Here is a 21,641-nt window from a genome sequence, read left to right as displayed (position 1 = left end):
AAATTGTTCTTTAAGTACAAATGCTCTCAGCTTGTCACCTTGAAAGGAGAGAAATCAGTGGAAAAAGTATATAAGCAACCTTTTTAGGCTAAAACTAATGGTGTAAATGACCAACCCAGATTACTTATTTTATGAAATGTGGGATTTCTATTGTTTTCTTTTTTATCTTAGTCTTCTAAACTTAAGAAAATAACTGTTAGCTAAACTGTTAGCTAAAACATTTATTAAGCACTTATTATATGTGGAGCACAATGCTAATTACTGAGGGTATACAAAGTCAACCTTTCTAAGCTTATTGAACATTAATCCCCTTCACACTCTATCTTCCAGCTAAATTATCCAACTCCCCACCTCCTCCCCCCAATCCCAGTCTCCTGCCTCTTTACCTTTGTATAAGTGACAAATGCGCCATAGCTAAAATGCATTCCCTCTTCAGCTTAGAATATCTAGCTTCCTCAAATGTTTATCTCCAAGCCATCTTAAATAAGAAGTCTTCTGATTCCAAAGTGGCCAAAGCCCTCTTTCTTGGTCATCATTACTGTTCCTCCACCCCCCCACCCCATCTCTGTGTTTTCCTCTATTAGAGTATAAACTCCAACGGCATGCATTTGGTATCTTTTGTAGTTGTAATCTCATTATTTAATAAGATGTCTAGTATGCTGTAGGTGCTTAATAAATACTCCTACATTATTCATTCATTTCCTTAGTTGTTAGACTCTCTACTTCCTCGGCTCAATTATTTGGTGAATACTTATCTGTTTACACATTGTACCTCTCCTCACTACTTTTCCTTGAGGGAAGGTGTTAGGTTTCCCCTTTCCCCCTTTTGTCTTTGCATCCCCAATGCCTAGTGCAATGCATGTAGCAAATGCTTGTTGGATTGGAATGGAGTGATCTTTATCTTTAAAATTTTTATATTTGTAGCAGAATAAACTAGTGGGCCCCACATATGTAGTAAGACTCCATATGTAGTGTGGATTCTTTCTCCGCATAGCTTAAAAGAAGGCAGAATAAACATGGATCAGTAGCTCCCCCTCCCCCCCCACTCTTCTGCAAAGGAGACTTTTATTCCTGACAGGAGGGGAAGTAGAAAGGTGGGGCCCTAGGCTGCTCAGCTCTTCTCAGAGAGAGAGGGTACCCAGCTGTAAGTGTATATTCCTACTCCCTTAAGTATTATTAGTCTGGGGGAAATGATCATGTTCCACCTAACTTCTGATTGCTTTGTCATTTTGGGGGAGAAGGGGAACTCAAGCTCTATATCCAAGGTTTAATCATTTTTCCACTAAATACCAATTCCAAAATGAACACATATAGTGAATAGTAAAGAAGCCTATTTACCCAAGTCATAGCAAAACACAACTCAGAGAAGTCATGCATAGGAGAATATATACCAGATAATACAGAGAGAAGAAGCTTTCCTATTAGAGGAGAGAGATAACTCAGCTAGACCAAGGGCATGTCTATGATCTCACCCAAGGGGAATTGCCCCCAAATCTCTAGTGTAGCAAACTGAGAATATGAACATGAGGGAAGCTGCCTGCTCCTCTCATGTCTTTCCAGAGGCTTTTCCTGCAGCAGCCTGAAGTGGGTTCTTTCATCTTCCATCTCAAAGCTGGAATCCAAGAGCACCCAAAGAATTTGGCTGCTTAAAGAAGTCACCCAAAAGAGACTGGCTTTGAAGAGTCCCTCAGGGAGACTCAAAGGAGACTGGCAAAAGTTTGAGCTCTCTCTCCTCTCACCAATTTCTCTGGATTTTCATCTCTACCAATAAGGAGAAAGTCCCAAACTAACTTTGCTTTGGGCAAAGAAGTTACATATTCTATTGCACTGCATAAGACACCAACATAGGTGTAATATAGCATAGGACATAAAAACTGATGAAGACAGAAACCCCACAAAAACAGTTTTCCTAGTGATGACCTCTTGTATCTTCCAAGAGCTAGTACTGAAGCTATTTCCAGGTTCAGAAATGATATTTCAAAGGTTCAATTTGAAAGAGAAAAGTTGAATGAATAGTGATATACTATATAATTCCTTGGAGATGTTGGTGGGGAGTAGATGGTAGTAACACAAAATGTTGGTTTTCATATCAATGAAGTGCATCCTGGACTTAAATGTTGTTGCGCCACATCTCTGGACCTATTTCAGGTGCCTCTTCAACTTTTCAGAAATCTAGTCCAGTCCCAGGTTGAACCAGATATCCTGGAAGACCCTTAGAATAATAAATTGTTAGACCTAACCTAAATTCCAAAGAGTGTGGTTTGGTTTGGTGTTGGTAAGGGAGGAATGGAAGAGATAGTGGGGAAAGCATCTGAAGGAGTTGAGATGAGCTCTCAACAAACAACCTAATTTTTTTTTAAGCTTTTTGGTGAAGCAGTCTGGGTTAAGTGACTTGCCCAGGGTCACACAGCTAGTAAGTGTCAAGTGCCTGAGGCCAGATTTGAACTCAGATCCTCCTGACTCCAAGGCCAGAGCTCTATCCACTGCACCACCTAGCTGTCCCCCCCCCCACCAATTTTTTAAAAGTGAAATATGAAGCAAAGTTCTTAACTGAGAGAGTATGGGGAGGGAGAACCGTAGGAGGTTTGAGGAAGGATGAAAAGTTTGGAATAGCTAAGTGCCCCCCATTACAATCAAAGAGTAGCATGAGAGTGAAAGGGCAACTAGTACTGGAAAAGTTTGCCAGGGATACTCTGTCGTTGGGAGGGGACCAGGGCTCAGTGAGAACAAGAAAATTGGAGTCAAGGAAAAAAAAACAAAAACAAAAACATTAAGATGAAAGCAGCTTTGTTACCTATGGAACTGGCATTCCAGAAAACTCAGTGGAAATAGTGGGCAGATTTTGAAGAAATGTTGCGGGGGGAGGTTGATAGAGGGGAGATTGGAAGCAAGATGGAAGGCAGAAAGGGGTGGGAATCAAGGTTTATACAGTGACAGGGAAGTAAGGTTTGAATCACTGGGATGGGTAGCGTATGATAGGATAGAAGTATGCTTATCCTTGAAGGAGTTCAGGCAGAATATCGTTGGTCCCTGGCAGGACTTAGCAGCCAGCACAGATGTAAGTCAGTAGTAGAGAGCCAGAAATCAGATTGGGGTCTTGTTAAGACATGGAGGTTTCAGGAAGACTCACTAATAATTAAATCACCTCAGGGTTAAGTCTTCCCATCAGGGGTCAGGTAGCTTGTGGAGTCTGGTAATGCTTGATCTATAACAAATGATTCTAGTGGAGTTTCTGGAGGCAAGGTTGTTCTTCAAAACAAAAATGTTGAATGTTTTTTCAAGGTATACGATTCTCATTAAAATGAGATTTGTGTGATTTTTTTCTTTTCTTTTCTATTTACTGACCTATAGCAATAACTTGGAATGATGCAGAAGGTTTATCTATATGGAATTCTAACTTTTATTTTGCTTTGATCAGATCCTTTGATTTGGAGGGGGACAGAGGAAGAACATTTTATCAAGGGAAATTATGTCTTTCCCTAGAAAATAATCCAAATTATATTTCTTTTATTGAATTTTGAAGTCATTATAAAGTTGAATGTTGTGTCAATACTCAAAGATTATATGTGACTTTGTGATTTTTACAGCAAATCATTAGCATCCTAAATTTTTAGCTCTGTTGGAGCTCCACCTTGTGTCCAAGATTCAATATTGCACCCTACCTTGACATTTTTAATGAAATTTTTATTAATTCTAATGGATATAATGGAACTTTGAACCAACAATTATAAATTCAAACTTTAGTAAAAATGTGTTTGTGATAAATATTATATTTTTTCACATTTATTTTAGGTGTCTTCCCCCAATCCCCATTTATCTGACTGTACTGTTTGAAAGAAATAGGTGTAAAAAGCTAAAACTTACTTTTTTGACCGTATATAAGGGAGCAACATTTGCATGCCCTTCGGGGTGTAGGCACAACAACACTAGGGAACTGATCTCAATATGACAAATTTAGCTTTTAGACATTTTCTCTAGCCCTCCATCCATATTACTGAGACAGGTTTCTCCAAGGTACCTTGTCCATACTTCTGGACCCTGGGGCCATAGCTTAACAGTGCCTGCCATATAGTAGGCCTTTAATAAATGCTAGTTGACTAACTGATTGGGACACCTGGATGCAATTAGTGTAGATGATATTTGGTTAAATTGATTTTACTTTTAAATGCTCTGTTAGTATCTAATGCTTCCTCTTAGGAATTTAAGAGCAGGAGATATGGAAACAGACAAGTTCGTAGTACTTATGATAATCTTTGCCATGACAGCAAAATGTCTTTTCTTCTTGATTACTCCTTGTAGATATATATCATTTTTAGAGTGCTGACATTTTCTCATCTTGATTTATTTCCTACAAGCCTTCATTTAGAGTCTGATATTCTTAGTATGTACTCCATTATGTTGTCCTTTCTAACATGAATTACTATGTACATTTTATCAGGTATCTTTCATCTTAAAGTACCAGAGTCTTCTGTAGTTGGCTCAGCCATTGGAAGAATCAGAGCTGTGGATCCTGATTTTGGGAAAAATGCAGAAATTGAATATAATATTGTTCCAGGAGATGGGGGAAACTTATTTGACATCGTGACAGATGAAGATACCCAGGAAGGGGTCATCAAATTGAAAAAGGTATCTAGACAAAACTTTTGGATATAACGAATGTTTCAAAATTGTCACTTAACTATGATAGTTACTGTAAGTAAGTCTCTCTTTCATAACCTATCCCAACAAGTGATCAGGTAATAATTTGGTGACTTTCAGAAATGCACTGATTCTACATTGCTATTGAGAGCTCCAATGTAATTATTATTATAGACCACAGTAAGAATTAAACCCGTAAATACATGAAGTGCCTAAATCTTCATTGAGTGTATACCAGGCTTCAAGGCAATTACAAATTTCAACATCATTTCACTCTAAGCAAAGCCAAAAGTTTAAACAGAAACATAGCTGGGCCTCACATACAATCTTTATTCCACGGTCTTCTTATGCTCCTTTTACAACCTAGAAACTGAGAGACCTGGGATCCCCTTGTGCCTGAGTTGCCTGTATCTATAGATAGTTTGCAGTTGAACATTTAGTGGCCAGTGCAGATAGTTTCTTGTAGGAGATCCATTTCAGGTAGAATGCCTTGATAGCTAATGAAAGTGAAGGTAAACAGTGGTTTACATATTTTGAGAGATGGAATGTTTTAAATAGATAAGTTTAGAACAACAACAAAAAAGGGAGGGCTGGAAATAGGAGAAAAGAGAGATATGTCCTATGATAATAAAATCATCAGAAGAAATAGAAAGTGAGGTTGCATAGAGACCAACAACATTTAATATTGATCCTGATCCTTCAGGAAATGTACCTTGGGAAATCTATCTTTTTACTTTTTAAAGCTGTATTGGTTGTGAATATATGTAATGAAGGACTTCAGTGAACAGTTTTGTCAGTATAGTGTTTAGAGTGGAAAGAGAATATAGAATCATGAATAGAGTAAACTAATGAAAACCTGTTTTCACTTCCTGCTTTTGACCTTTACTATTTATGAGATCCTGAGGAAGTCATGTAAGCCCTCAGACTCTTAGCCAATTGCATAGGATTTCTCTCTCAAGTCATAGATAGTTGAGTACTGCATTGGCAAAGGACTTTCTGGATAACTCAAGCTCCCTGAGCTACCTACCACAGTGAGGAAAGTCCCTTGGTAATAATGAGATAGAGGCAAAATTAAGTTCCATATAGTGCCTGACCTTTCTGTGTCCTATGCCAAAGTGGAAGATTGGCTGTACTTACCAAGCCCTCCAGGTGACCCATCCCTATTAGTGGAGGTGATGAGTTTCCTAGGAAGATACTGTTGGATATCTACCAGATGTGTCACTCATTCTCATTTTCACGGTAATAAATGACAAGTTCCTGGTTGGGGTGGAAAGGCCATTATATCCATCAGTGGTGACCACACTGCTTCTTGGAAGATAGTTCTATTGAGAAGGTAAAAATTTACCTCTCACTAATCAGACTCTAAGTGAATTGTGTATTGCTGTTCTTTTTTCTAGAAATTAAATGATATAATTTGTAAAGCACTTTGCAAAGTGTTAAAGTTTTTTTTATTTCAGTTATTATAATTATTATATTCTAGTTTATGGGAAAATAAAATGTAGAGTTTTATAATTATTTAAATCAAACCAAAGACTAACACTGAATATATATATATTATATATATATATATGTATATATATACACACACATATAGATAATATACATATATAATGTATGTATATATAATATACATTATATAGAAATATAATATAGAAAAGAAATACACAAAATAAAAAATACATTTTTAAAAACAGCATTGCACAGAATTGCTTTGCGTCTAATTTTATACAAATTACTTGGGTAAAGAACTTATTGAGTATGTGTTTATAACTGATGTAGATTCAGAGCATTTACATATCCTTAGTTTTTCCTTAAGTTTTATTAAACTGCCTATAAACTGTTTTAATATCCATCTTTGTTTTTCTGAAATTAAAACTCTCCTTGTGTCCTGATACACACACGCTGTTATTGTTTATTCCTCAGTTCTTTGGTACAATCTAAGGCTTTCTATGCATCATGGTTTTCTGATTAATTACAAGTGTTTTGTAATAGATATTGGTGTATGGAGAATATTTTCTTTTTGGTGAAAAGTATACACACTCTTTTGGACTTCATGGTTTCAACTCTTAATATACTTGGTTTACAAATTACTTGTTGATTATTTTTATTAAGATCCAAATAATGTATCCTGTGTCTTATAAAGCATAAATAAATTAATTCTCTTTAAAAAATTAATCAGAAGTCTGGTGTTATGATTACAGGGAGTTAGCCACAAATTATTTAAAAATTTGTATGGAGAAATTCTGTGCTAGCCTCCCATGCCAGCAGTTATTGGAGAATAGGGCCAAGGCTTATGCATTTTGACAGATAAAATTTCGGATTTTCAATTCCTATATCTAAATATGTTTAGAATTTGTGAAGGTATTCTAAGAGACAAAGATAATAAGTTGCTTAAAGATAGATTTAATTCTGTTTTCTGTACCATAACTACATTAGGCCATAGCGCTTGAGCTAAGTTTACAAAGTCGAATTTTTCCCCCCGCTAACTAGCATAATACTTAGCTCATAGTAGGTACTTCATAAATTAAATTTAATTGAATCATATTTGTTCCACTGAAGTTATCTTATTCTAGGACAGGATCAAGAAGAAATGGTTTGGTTGGGCTCTGTATGCTATGTGTGTACTAAATGAATGAAGTAATGTGGAACATTGAGGGAATCTCTGGATAATGTGGTACAAAAACAAAAGAAAACACTTGCCTAAATTGCCTGAAACATATTACTGCTTAAAGTTATCTAAGTAGTTATCTCCCTTCCATTTTAATAGTGAAACTCTACAATTTCAGCAAGATAGACTATTTCTATTGCCTTAGTTCATAGAAAATGCTAAGACATTATCTATCTGAAGGGATAGATCAGCTTGAAGATAGCCAATACAGCATTTCTGCCTGTTTTACCAAGTGAATGACTAGTAATCAAGACAGTCCATTGTGCACCACCATGTTGTTGTGATAGTTTAGTCTTTTGAGTCATTTCTGACTCTTTGTGAGCCCATATGGGGTTTTCTTGGTAAAGATACTGGAGTGGTTTGTTGTTTCCTTTTCTAGTGTATTATGGCAAACAAAGGTTAAGTGACTTACCTTCGGTCACACATCTAGTGAGTGTCTGAGGCCCAGTTTGAACTCAGGTCTTCCTGACTCCAGGCCCAGTACTCTAGCCATGAACCTCCTAGGTGCCTGTACCACTGTGACCTTTTTTTTTTCTTAAGAGAGTTAAAATAAGTTTATCAACAATATTTTAATTATCTTAGCTCCATAGTTATAGACTACATCTGAAAGCTAATGATTTAACACTACAGGGACCAGTTGCATCATTGGATGCATTTAAAAAAAATATATATATATATATATATATATATATACACATACACACACACACACACACACACACACACACACACTATAAGGCTCTTTGGATAGAATGCTGGGCCTGGAGTTAGGAAGACCTGAGTTCAAATCCAGCCTCTGACACTTACTAGCTGTGTGATCCTGGGCAAGCCACTTAATCCTGTTTGCCTCAGTTTCCTCATCTATAAAATGAGATAGAGAAGGAGATGGCAAACCACTCCAATATCTTTGCCAAGAAAACCCCAAATGGGGTCATGAAGACTCAGATATGACTTAAACAACTGAACAACAGTAGCAACAATTATAAATACAAATAATTATAAGCATATATTATAATTTTACTTAGAAATAAAATGTTTTTGCCCTGCAATTGATGCAGCTTGGGTCTTCAAGGTACTCTCAAATTGTGGTTCCTCTAGTGTTTTTAAGTATGTAAAGTGGTCCTACTGGACCACTTTTCTCCTCATTTTCGTTTTATAGGCTCCCTAGCATCTGTGAAGATGCTGTTAAGATGTCATCTCCTACAAGGGACCTTTCTTGGTTCTCCCAAATTATTAGCATTTTCTCCCTTTTTAAATTACTTTGACTATTTTGTATCTACTTTATAAATACAAGTAACCACACACATGTAGATATGCATGCATATGTGCATATAAATTGTTGTGTTTCAGTAACTATCTTCTCTAGATCATCAGGATGGATAATTAATCCCAAAATATCAACTTCATTGATCTTTATAGAATTGTTTTTCTTAAGTCATAGTTGGATAAGCAGTCAGAGTGGTACAAAAGAATAATACTGACTCTGGACTAAAAAATCCTGGGCTTTGAATTCCACTCCTACCAATTACTCCACCTGTTTTAAGTGACTTTAGACAAATAGCTCCATCTTTTTGACTTCAGTTTCCTCTGAGGGGATGAGACCATGTGATGTCAAAATAGTTCTAAGTCTATGATCATTATTTAGGCATTTTCCTGGTATAATATAAAACTACTTTAATAAATGTCCAGCACAACAAAATGTGGCTCCTGAAACATGGGTCACCACTACCAGTATGACTAATGAATGTGTCCTTTTTCAGAAATATGGAGAATATGATAATCCATTCCAACCATTGGCATATAGCAACAATTCATGCAGATTATATTTTTCAACCTATGATCTTTTATATTCCTATGTGAAGTCACATAAGCTTAAAGCTTATTTCTCAACTGGTGAGGAAGAAAATTCCAAACTGTGGGGGCAGCTAGGTGGTGCAAAGGATAGAGCATGGGCCCTTGATTTGGGAGGGCCAGAGTTCAAATCTGGCCTCAGACACTTGACACTTACTAGCTGTGGGATCACGGGCAAGTCACTTAACCCCATTGCCTAGCAAAAGACAAAAACAAAACAAAACAAAATTCCAAACTGCATCAGTGCTCCTACATAACCTAACCTCTTAATGCCAGGCTTTTAGCTACATTAGCAGTTATTAAATGGTATCTCTCAATTACCTGTGGAGCATAAAACCCCCTGCTAAGTAATGAGGGTTGGAGTGGGGAATCTGTAGCTGGTTGGATCAAACGTTGTTTCTGTCCTCAAGGAGCTTATTTTCTTTGTAGGAGATAAGGCACCAATAAGAATAGTGGACAGTGATGCTTAATGTGCCAAATATGAACAAATTTTTCCATAACTATAGTACAGAACAGAAAATTGGTGGAAATATCTATGGAAAAATGTATTTAATGTGCTATTCTGGAAAGCTAAGGAAGCTTTCTCTACCTCAGATTTCCAGATAATGAAAATACTGACCCAAGAAAAGCAAGAAGTATACATGTATACATATGTTCATAGATACATCTATGTGCAATCATTTGTGTGTGTAGATAATTTATTTAGCTGGCAAGGATACATTCATCACACATAAGTAAGGATACATGACACAAAATCAGACTGAATAGCAGTTGCATGTGGCAGATGGACTGCTCATGACTTCTTCTGTTTCTTCACAAGTCCTTATTGTCTCCTATCTGGATCTCACAGAAGCCAGGATAACGTGCAAGTCTGAAATGGTCAGGAGAGCCATGATTCCCCTCCCTGAAATTGCTTTTATCCCCAAGTGCCAGATGCCATGTCAGACTATGGATTATTTGAGCACTAGTCTGCATAAATTGTCATGTCTTTTTTATCTTTTCTAACCTTGTTTTTTTTCCTGCCTCTTTTCAGTCCTCCTCTATTTTGTAACCTTGTTTTCCAACTTTCCCCTAGTTAAATTATTTCTGTGACCTCTGACCTCAGGGAATTTTATCTACATTCAGCAATAAGGGTTATTGGGCCTGGCCAAAGACCACCACATGTACATTAAAATAAGTTTAGTTCCATCAAGCCAAAATCTTAACCAAGATGAAATGCATTCCCAAACTATCCATACATGTATTCAGTGGCCCTTTGAAAAATCACTGTGGCTTATGAGCATGTCAGGATTCACATTTATGCATTATGGAAAAAATTTGTTCACCACATTTTATAATAAGACTTGCTGCATAACATTGTTCTTTTATTATATTAGAAAAGATAAGTTTTCTTTTCATACCCTAGTGTCTTCTTGTACAAAATTGTTCTTTTTTCCACCCCCTGAACTCAGTGGAGCTCAGCATTCATTACTGAGCAAGCTAATTGAAGTTTCTTTTCAGTTTACCAAAATTCTAAGCATCACCTTCTTTGAATCTGAGGCTTTTGTTGATTTCATATATCAGTTTCTTTTTTTTTAATACCATTTTGGTTAAATTTAGGATTGGGTTTGAAGTGTCAATATAGAATGTCATTTCTCTCCTTTCTGAGAAGGCTTTAATTTTGCCCTGCTTCTTTGGAGTGCATGATAAATATTCTCCATGGCTCCTCTTTCTTTCATCTCCTTCTCCCCCTCCACTTTCTTTTTTACTTTGTCTGTCTTTTTCTTCTTTCCTTCCTGATCTTCAAAGGGAGAAGGTGAACAGATGAAAAGAGTGATCAGGGATATTTAGGGAGGAAAGGATGAAGGGAAAATTTTTCAGTTCTTTTTATTTTCCACCTCAAACCCACTTTATAAACATAGAGACAGTCTCCCTATCACTGTGTCACTCTGAGTTCAGAATAAAATTATGAAACCTTACAAATCCCTCCAAGGCATTTGATATTGGGGGAAAATCTTTCATGCTGGCCTTTGTGTCACAGTACACTGAGCCAAGTACAAATAATGGTTCCTATATGAAAATAATAGTGTATGTAATATAACAAATATATTTGAAAGATTTACAGAGCAGAATGTTGTTCATTGTTTTTCTTCTTCTTCTTTTTGTAAATCAAAGCTGAGAATTAGAAGGTCAGCCCCAAATAGAATAAGAACATTAAAAACTTTTCCAGTCAAACTATACCATTCTTCCCCGTAGAGTTGAATGGAACATCCTAAGTATATTTTGAAGTGTTGACTTTCTGATATGGATTCATGAAACTAAAAGGCTAACTAAAATATTCAATGGATCTAGATTCATATAGCCTAAAAGTGATATGCAAAATGAAAATATATTGCTGCCTGTAAAGACACTGAAGTTCTCACACTGCTAATTGGCATCTTTAGGCAATTAAAACAGAATGACAGTCACTGAAGTTATAACCTAGTTTTCATATTCCAGTTTTCCAGTTTTCATATATAGCATTAAGTCCTAAAGAATATCATATACTTTCTCCTCAAATACTTATTTAAAATATCAAGGAATTATAGCCTATGAAGAAAAGGTAGAATTTAGTCTTTTAAAAATGCTTATTCTATACTTATATGTGAAAAAAGAGCATTCTCATATACACAGCAGAACACAGAAAAAGAAGATTCTATATGAAATCACAATCTTTATTTCACACTCCTTGCTTCCCCTTGTTTTATTTTTTTCTAAAAGTCATAAATTCTACATTACTTTCAGTTGACATTACTTTTAGTTGTACTGCTTTTTTTGTATTTCTTTCTGACCTTTATTATGTTGTCTTCTATGAATTAAAAAAAAAAAGATCATGTTTTTATTGGTATCACCATTGCTAACCTCCACTTCCCTCCAAGTTAATTAAGAGGAAATTAAAACAAAAAATTGTTAAAAAAATAAGTGTAGCTGAGCATAATTAATTCATAGTGGCCATGTGCAATATATATATATATGTATATGTATATGTATATACATATGTATATATATACATATACACATACATATGTATATATATATATATACACACACACACATATACATATATACACATACATACACACACACAAACACACACACACACACATATATAGTCTCTGCACCTAATTTCGATCACTTTTCTCAGGAGATGTTTAACATGCTTTACAATTATGTATCCTGGAAACTTATAATTGGTCATTTAAATCTTCAGAACTGTCTTTCAGAATTGTTTTTCTTTACAATGTTGATTTCTTTGAATAAATTGTTTTCCTTGTTCTGCTCCTTTTAATCTGTATCAATTCATAATACTTCAAATTCTCTGAAATCTTCTTAAGTCATTTTTAAGGTACAATATCATTCAAATTACATTTGTATGCCAGTGTTCAGCCATTCTCCATTGTCTAAGAAGCAGTCAAGGTAACCCCCCTTAGATTCTAGTTCTTTTCTTTTCATCTTCCTCTTTTTATTCCCATTTCACAATAAGGAAGTTTGGTTTGTTTATAACCATTTCCTACTGGAATTATCCTCATTGTTAACTACCCACCACATCCTTACTTCCCCCCCCCATTGAGTTTGATGTATTTCTATAATGATGTGCTTTGTTTAATCTTCTTTTGTCTGTTCCAAGTTAGGTTCATCTGCAGGCTGCTTTTCCTATCCCTTCTTCAATGTTTGTATATTCTTCTCCTTTTTTTAGGGAAGACTAACGTCTCTGGTATGAGGGCTTGCCAAGCCATTTTCAGGCCTGCTCATCCACCTTTGGTATTCACCTGTCGCCCAACTCTTACCTGTGGCTTCAAGAAGCTATAACATGTGCAACAGCCACACCCCAGTAAAACCATCCAGGCAAGCAACCTAAATCAGCTTGAGGGTGGTTATGTCTATCCCTTGCATGTGAAGACTTGCCCTACTGAATGGGTAGATGAGAACAATTTGTTCCAAGAGCCATGAAGGTAGCTGAAACAGGTGCTGTGCAACTTGGTCAGACAATGAAGATGCTAAGGTCATGGACTGCATCCTGGGCCATCACCACTCGTCTTGATTTTTGTCTTGCAACTGGATTTTGATGACTCTAGAAGACAGAATGAGGCTGACAACTTGGTGCAACTGTGCCTCACTTAAAACCAATTCATGCGCAAGTCATCACCCTCATGATGTCATTGGACTTCTTGAAAATGAAGGATGAACACCTACAATTCTTCTCATTCACTCCGTTTATGAGAAATAGCAAGCTCTACTTCCTTCTTCCTTCTTGCACACTACTGTATTTCTTCATTTTACCCTCACCTCCTTTTCCCCTCTTTAAACCCTCAGAACTGAACCAGTCTATCCCAAAGATGTTTTCCCCCTTATCTAACTCACCCATTATCCTTTGAAAATATAAGGTTCTGAAGGAATACTTGTGTCTTCTCCTCCATTAGAACATTTGTAATGTATCATCATATAGTTTCTTCCAACTGTCCAAATGAATTTACCTTTCTAGGTTTTTCTGGATCCTAGTGTTTGAATTTCAGAGTTCCTACTCAGCTCTGGTCGTTTCATCAGAAATACTTGAGAGTCCCTTGTTCCCTTAAAAGTCCATTTCCCCTATAGGATTATACTCATCTTGCAGTAATATATATTGCAGAGTAAGCTATTTTTGGTTTATACACTTTGCCTCCTGGAATACTGTATATCCAGCTCACCTATTATTTTGTAGAAGGTTTCAGGTCTTATGGATCTTGATTGTTCTTTCTTCATACTTGAACTGCCTTTTTTCTAGATGCTTGCAGTATATTTTTTTCTTTTTTTCCTGTGCCCTGTGAGTTTAGAATTTTGGCTATGAAATTCCTGAGACTTTTCCTTTGGCTATTTCCCTCAGGAGATGATCAGGATATACTTTCTGTCTTCACTTTGCCGTTTAGTTCTAACAGATCTGACGACTTTTCATTTACAATTTCTTAAAGTAGAATGCCCATGCTTTTCTTTCCTTTTTTTTTTTTTAAATTATGGTTTTCAGGGAGTCCAAAGATTCTTAAATTACATTTCTTTGGCCTGTTTTTCCATTTCACTTTTTTTGATATCATATCTAACATTTTCTTTGGTTTTCTTTTTTTCATTTTGTTCTAATATTCTTGATGTTCATAGAGTCATTGAGTCATCTTGGGTCTATTCTTGTTTTCAGGTATTCTTTTTCTTGGGTGGTGATATTTGACTTACTTCTTCTAAGCTACTTATTTTCTTTCTAAATCACTCCTCTAGTACTTTTAAATAATTTAAAATGTTTTGCTTATTTCTTCTTGATATTCATGTAGTCTTTGTGGAAAATCCACTTTTCCCCTTTGAATCTCTCCTTCCACATGTTATAGCATTAGATTGGCAACATACATACACACACATCTATACATATATGTATGTAGGTCTATATATACATATATATGTGTGTATATGTATACATGTATGTATGTATACACATATGCATACTTTAATAGTGGTAGGTACTTTATTTGATGTACTCACTACTCTAGCTTTAGTACAAGAATTGTAGGTTTGTGCAATGGCCAGGATCTATTCCTCTTATGTATTTTTGCATAGGTTGATCAGTCATGCTTTGTCTTGCCCTAAGTACTCTGGATTCTTACTCTTGGGCTGTCCCAGTTGCAATTAGGTAGTACCGTGCTGATTATTACTATACCAGCTATTGGTTACTGCCATTCTATGGGACTTCTAAGCTCAGCGCTCTGGTAGCTTTCTGCCTCCTCTAAGTCTTCTTCAGGGGACTCCTCTGCTACTTCTGCGTGCAAGGGCATTGTAGGCTAGATGTGTCCCGTCTCTGGTCATGCTGGTGCTTCCTTTGCTTAAGGGTTTCTCTTTCTTATCGTCCATTGGTTTCTTTTGGTTAACTTTTTGTATAGTTCTGAGGAGGAAAATGTCACTATGATTGTCACAATGAAACTGTAGTTTCTCATTTTATTTTATTTTATTTTTTATAACTGACTAATTTGGGGGAACTTAGGGATTTTACTGGAATAGGTGTGGGGGAATGGAGCATCCTGCCTCCTGTTCAGGTGGCTATTTTGACAGGAAGTCCAAAAATAAAGAAAATATCCTGAATAAAAATTTGATATATCTATATCTATATATCTTTTAATTTTTACATAATCAGAATTTCTTTCAGTATCTTTCCTCATCCATGCTTGCCAGCCCATGTAACATATCATGGTTTTTAAGGGAAAAAAGAAAAGGAAGATGAAGAAAAAAGTCAGTAAAATAAATTATTAAATTGAAAAAATATGAAAATATTCTATATTCTATACCTGTCGACCTCCTACCTTTGCAAAGGATTGAGATGTGTGGCAAGTAGAATCTGAAGTGACTGAGGAAACCAAGATTTCAGTTTCTGAGCATATTCATGTATTAAGCAGTGCATGCCCATTGCATGAAAAATCAGGACCAGTCTTCCTCAACTTTGGTACTGGACCCCAAATGCAGAGGGAGACATATTTATACATTAAAAACAACTAATTTATTAAGATCAATTAATTAAAATAAAGCAATCAGGGTATAAAATTAGGTAATCTGATTTTCTAATTGGAGGAAAGATTAGGGGTTTTTTGAGTTGGGAGGAGAATAAATAGGTATAATTCCCTGAAATTAGAAAAAAGAGGTCTTCTGCTTCCCCCAAGTATCTGTATTCAGACTAAGGAACAAAGAAACAGTAACTGATTGATCAGTATGGGGCCAGATTTCAGATGGGATATATGAGTTGCTTGAGATATATAATTGTGAGAAATCTCCTTCTGTCAGTCTTCAGATCTGACTGGGTTTCTGGTCAACATAACTTTATTAGGGGTCTCTAAGCAACAGGTAGAGGTAATCCAGCTGCCCAGTCATGTAGGGTTGGGCTCAAACTTCTCACAGTTCTCACAACTGAACAAAGTTTTCACACAAGACAGAAATTGGACTAGACCCCATAATTGAATAGAAAGGGAACTGATTTAGATCCAGAATGGAGTCACAAGATGGAGTCAGTATGGTTCACTCAGTTCCCACAATTCCCTCAGATGGGATGTTTTCCCATATCAGGAAGAAATAATTATTTTTATTCTAAACAAAAGTTTTAACCTGCCATTAAATCAAGAATGCACTTACATGTATATACATGTACATACATATTTATATACAAATTTCCTATATGAAAACAGCACACATGTGAAAAGTAATAAACATTCCAAATGAATATGCCAAAGATATTCATAAAATATATGTATATATGAAATCAATGTATATTATATTTGTTTTAACTAAAGGTAACAGTACATCACATAACAATCCAAATCAAGTTGCTTTGTAACACAGCCATCCAAAGAGAATTTTTTTTCCCCTTGTTTCCTTATTTTGTTTGGGTTTTGTATAGCATTTGTTTTATACACTAGAATTACACTTGTGTTAAATTTGGCAGTAGAACTGCTTTTCTCCTTGAGAGATTATCCTTAAGTAAAAAAATGAGTTTACATCAAAAAATTTGTCAACATAGCACCACTCTGTGGCTGATATTTGTATATCTACTAAGAACAATGCAAACAGGAAAGAAGGTATTTTATAGGTCCTTACATTAGATATTCTACTGTATTTTATAAAGTTAAAAATGTTATTAACATGTTAATGTTTGGCTGCTTCAGTAGCATCAAAGCATTGCATATGGACTTTTGGACTTGATAAATGTCAGTTACACATTTGAAAATTTATAGAATAAGTATTTTTAGCCAACATAAAGACTAAGTTAGATATGTCTCATAACAGACATAACAGACTTAAAACAATTATTTCTTAACAATTGAAAAAGTAGATCGCTCCCAAAAGGCTTACTTTTTTACTCAAATATTTGTTCAGATATTCAGTCATGTCCAGGACTTTGTGACCCCATATGGGGTTTTCTTGGCAAAAATTTTAGAATGGTTTACCATTTCTTTCTCTAGTAGATTAGGGCAAACACAGGTTTAGTAACTTGTCCAGGGTCACACAGCTAGTAAGTGCATGTATGAAAATTGACCAGCACTTATCATTTTCTATGGCTTTTCAAGACCTGGACACATTTTTATTGGTACTGTGGTGGGTCCACAATTTTGATTGGAGTGTGTCCTTCTTCTAGTAGCACAAATTGCAATCCATGCCAGCCTTCTCAACCTGTGAGGCATTTATTTATGACTATCCATAAAACCTCTATAGGACTTCTACTCAGAAATCACACCCTCTACAGAAGCATTCCTCTGTGTCTTTTAATGGATTCCATCAATTATTTTTTGCTCTCATTACCCAGAACTTGGGCTAATTCTAATTAGATGGCTGGTCAACTTCATTTTCCTTCAAGTCCAAATGTCCATATGCAATTCTTCCATGCTACTAAAGCAGCCAAACATTAATATGTTAATATTTTTAACTTTATAAAACAGAGTAGAATATCTAATGTAAGGACCTATAAGATGCCTTCTTTCCTGTTTGCATTGTTCTTAGTAGATATACAAATATCAGTTTGTTAAAACATGTCCTTGATGGTGTCTTTTTATACCATTTTTTTTTCCTACACAAGTCATCAGGGTAATAGATTACCATGACTTAGATTCCAGAATGAACCTTTTCCTTGGCCTTTTGAGTCACCTGAAATTGTGAGTCTTTTGAGACTATGATATTGTATAATTCATTTCTACAACGGGGCAATAGCTGTTAAAAAGAAGGGTTTTGGTGGGCATCATCTCATCTCACACCTTGCGACCTAAAGGTGTTGTGACATTTCATGTAATGTGAACAGTCTATTCTTTGAATGTATTGATTTAAGGACATGCTATCTCTATTAAAGTCATTCCATTTTGGGAAAAACCCTTATGAAAACATCAATATCCAAGATCATAAATTGTCCATTCTTATGAATGGTCACTTTAGGGAAAAAAAAAGAACCTAAAGATCTAAATTTATATTTATGTGTATCCAAGTCCTATGTCAGCAACTGTCATATCACTAATGTTGCCTTGGAATTGGAAATTTTATTATTTATTTTTCAAATTTTACTGAATTAATCCTGAGTCACAGAATAAAGAATGTTATGATGTTTTGTTTTGTTTTAACTAGACATTGACTTACACATTGAGATGAATATAAGATAATTTGAATTATGGTACCTATAAAATCTTTAGTATATTCAGTTTTTTTTTTTACTAAGGAATTTTCAATATATTACATTGCTCACATTTTATTAAAACAAAAAAGTCCTTCTGTCTATCTGATACCCAGGCAGCTAGATCACACAATGGATAGAATGCTGGACTTGGAAACAGGAAGCCAAAATTTCAAGTTCAAATCCTGCCTCAAACAGTTGCTACCTGTGTGAATCCAGGAGAATAATTTAACTCATATGCCTCAGTTTCCTCTTTTCTAAAATGAGGTAAAAATAGCACTTACCTCAAAGACCTGTTGGGAGGATTAAATAAAAGAGTAGTTTGAAAACCTTGAAACACTATATAAATGCTATTATTATTATTATTATTATCATCACGTTTGCATTCCAGGGAGGGTTATAATCACTCTGGGGGCATTTGGAAACATTTCTCCATGAAGATGCCTGGGCCTTAACTGGAACTTATTGCCTTCTATTATCCCCTTCCTTCACTATCCCTCAACCCAATGTTAATTCAGTATCAAGATAAAAGCAGTATGAGTAGGATAGAAAAAAGAAAAAAAATGCTTCTCTTTTTACAATTTGAATTTATAACTGCTTCTGACATCATGTTCGCACACAATTCCTATTTGTGGTTGTGATTGTGTGTATGGTTTGTCCTTTGTTCTCAAAAAGGATCATGACATCAGGGAGATGATGACATGACTTGCAATTGACTTTGATTTAGTAAGGGAGGGCTGTGCAAAGTCACCAGCCTCACTTTCTCCTCCAGAGCCATCTGAGTCCAGTGGCCATATATCTATCAGGATGACTGGAGATGGCCCAGGATGCAATGAGAGACCTTGGTCCTTTAAGCTAAGGTCTTTTCAGGTTCTCACTTTGAGTGTTTATGATCTTCTGAAAGAGTAGAAACAACTCTATTCCATGGAGAAAAAGGTGACTCATAGTAGACTATAGTGAAAAGTTTATTGATCCTCCTCTGTGTTTCCTTAGTTTCACATTTTCAGAAAGAAGCATAGTATATCAGTGTTGAAAAAGGATAAAGCCTAAAAACATATTGTCTTAGTTCTTCTTTCTTAGTATCTTTTTATGTTTCCTTCCCTGCTCCCCAGCTTATATTTCTTCTCACAGAATATCTCTATATATAGGTGGGTTCTTTCTTTTTCATTTGTTTTTATCACTGACTTTTATATTCACTGTATATCTGCAATGGGATGTAGAAAAATTTCATTAGAATGTGTAATCAGATAATTAAGTGTTATCATTATTATTGTTACCAGTCTAAATGTGGCATTTTTAATACATACAAGTAAACTGACAGTCAAACATGGCTGAATTTGACCCCATAAACTGTCAAATAATTTTGAAAAAAAGTATGTGATATTCTCCTTTGCTTTCTGATACCTCATCCATACCTAGAAGGAATTCAAGTCCATATGGATTATTTATAATAAATATAGATCACTATATAACAATGTTGGGATTTGCAAATCTAACTTTTAAGTAAAAGAGAGCTTTCCATTAAACCTTATCCTCTCCCTTCCAAGATAATCAATTCAGGATAATTCAATATCAGGAAAAAAATCAGAAATATGAACAAGATAATAAATTGTACCAAACATACATTCTAAGAAATGTTTGATTCTGGGTTTCCCAAAGGGGAAGATACCTGGATAAAAGATTGAATGAATGTGACCAGAGGGGATAGGGTAAGGGAGGGAAATAAGAATTTATATAGCATCTGCTATGATCCAGGCACTATGCTAAATGCTTTACAAACATTGCCTCATTTGATCATCGCAACAACCCTAAGGTGCTGTTATTATCCCCATTTAATAGTTAAGGAAACTGAGGCAAATACAGGTCAACTGATTTGCCCAAAGTCACACAGCTAATAAGACTCTGAAGTCAGATTTGAATTAAGGTTTTCCTGATGCTTGGCCCAGCACTATCCACTAAAATAAGAACTGCCCTAGAAATATCTACTGTGCCATATAGATATTTCTAGGGCAGTTCTTATTTTAGCCATGGGTGGCTCTTTGACTGAAGGAAGTCCAAGAATACAAGAACAGTTTGGGGCCTATTGTTGTAGCTTGAAGTTAACTGACAATTTGTTGGCAATTTTTAGAAACCACTGCAATAAATCTATAATACCCTTCAGTCTTGGTACCTAGTATTTGGGGCACTACAGGGTAGGTAGGAACTGGATTTGTCATCAGCAGAAGCTGCAAGCTTCTGAACTAATTCATGGAATACTAGCAGGAAAGAATTATTACTTGACTAGAATTCTATCTCCCTGCTTCCTTCTCCCTTATCTCCATTATTTTATAATGATCTGCCTTTCCCACTCTGACTATGATTTTGAGCTAGATAAAAGAAATTCAAAAAAGTCTTAGCCTATGTTTTTAATTTTGTAACACAACTCAGTAAATAGATTTTCTTCTTTCTCTAGAGAAACATAGGAATAAAGAAAGGAATGACTAATTCTTACACAAAGCGACATACCTCTAGTCAATTCCAGCCTCAAGGGATTTATCATCTTACTGCATTCAGTAATAGCCATAATATATATTCATCTGTCTGCTCACTTGCTCAACATACATTTCTTGAATACAGATCAGAGCATGGAAGATGACCATATGATAAGATTATAGATTGATAGATAGAAGGGACCTTAGTAGTCACCCAGTCCAATTTCTTCATTTTGCAGGAGAAGAAACTGAGGCAGAGGCAGACTAAGGTAGTTATGAAGCACTGATAGAGCATTGGACTTGGAGTCAAGGAGATCTGAGTTCTAATTCTGTCAGAAACAATCTAGCTGTGTGAACAGGCAGATGAATTAGTTCCAGTTTTAGGTTCCTTAACTGTGAAATAGTGATAATAATAGCATTCCCCTCATAAGACTGTCATAAGGATCAAATAACATTTGTAAAGTGATTTGCTTTTCTTAAGGAACCAAAACAAATAATCATTGATTTAGAATGTAAGCTTCTTTAGAATAGGGATTATTTTATTATTTGTATTTGTGTCCTCAGTACCTGCAACAGAGCCTGACAAAATTAAAGAACTGATTGAATTGATAGGCCAGTGTCACATGGGTGACAGGGGTAGAAAACAATTCAATTGCAGGTCCTACAATATCAAATCATTCCACTGTATGGCTCTGTATGCCATATAGGTTCTGTTCCATTATTCTCTGTACAATTCCTATCCTGAGCAGTTTGCAGTCTAGTTAGGAAGACAAAGTGCCCACATAGGAAGATTTAAATCAAAATACTAGAAGCAAGCGACAATTGAAGACAATCCATTATTTGA

At 35.5% G+C, this 21,641-nt stretch overlaps 1 protein-coding gene across 2 annotated transcripts in view; it reads left to right on the top strand.

Moving 5' to 3' along the window:
• CDH12 (cadherin 12) overlaps nucleotides 1–21,641 on the top strand; it is a 1,313,162-nt gene that overhangs the window by 1,219,900 nt on the left and 71,621 nt on the right. For both annotated transcript variants that reach the window (XM_021000534.1, XM_021000535.2), the window contains one exon: nucleotides 4,439–4,626. In XM_021000534.1, coding sequence (XP_020856193.1) covers nucleotides 4,439–4,626 — 188 coding nt within the window. The remainder of the gene's footprint in view (nucleotides 1–4,438; nucleotides 4,627–21,641) is intronic.

Source organism: Phascolarctos cinereus, unplaced genomic scaffold, assembly GCF_003287225.1.
Source record: "Phascolarctos cinereus isolate Bilbo 61053 unplaced genomic scaffold, phaCin_HiC Scaffold_4;HRSCAF=312, whole genome shotgun sequence".
In the NCBI taxonomy this organism is placed as follows: Eukaryota; Metazoa; Chordata; class Mammalia; order Diprotodontia; family Phascolarctidae; genus Phascolarctos; species Phascolarctos cinereus.
This window is presented reverse-complemented; position numbering and strand designations above follow the sequence as displayed.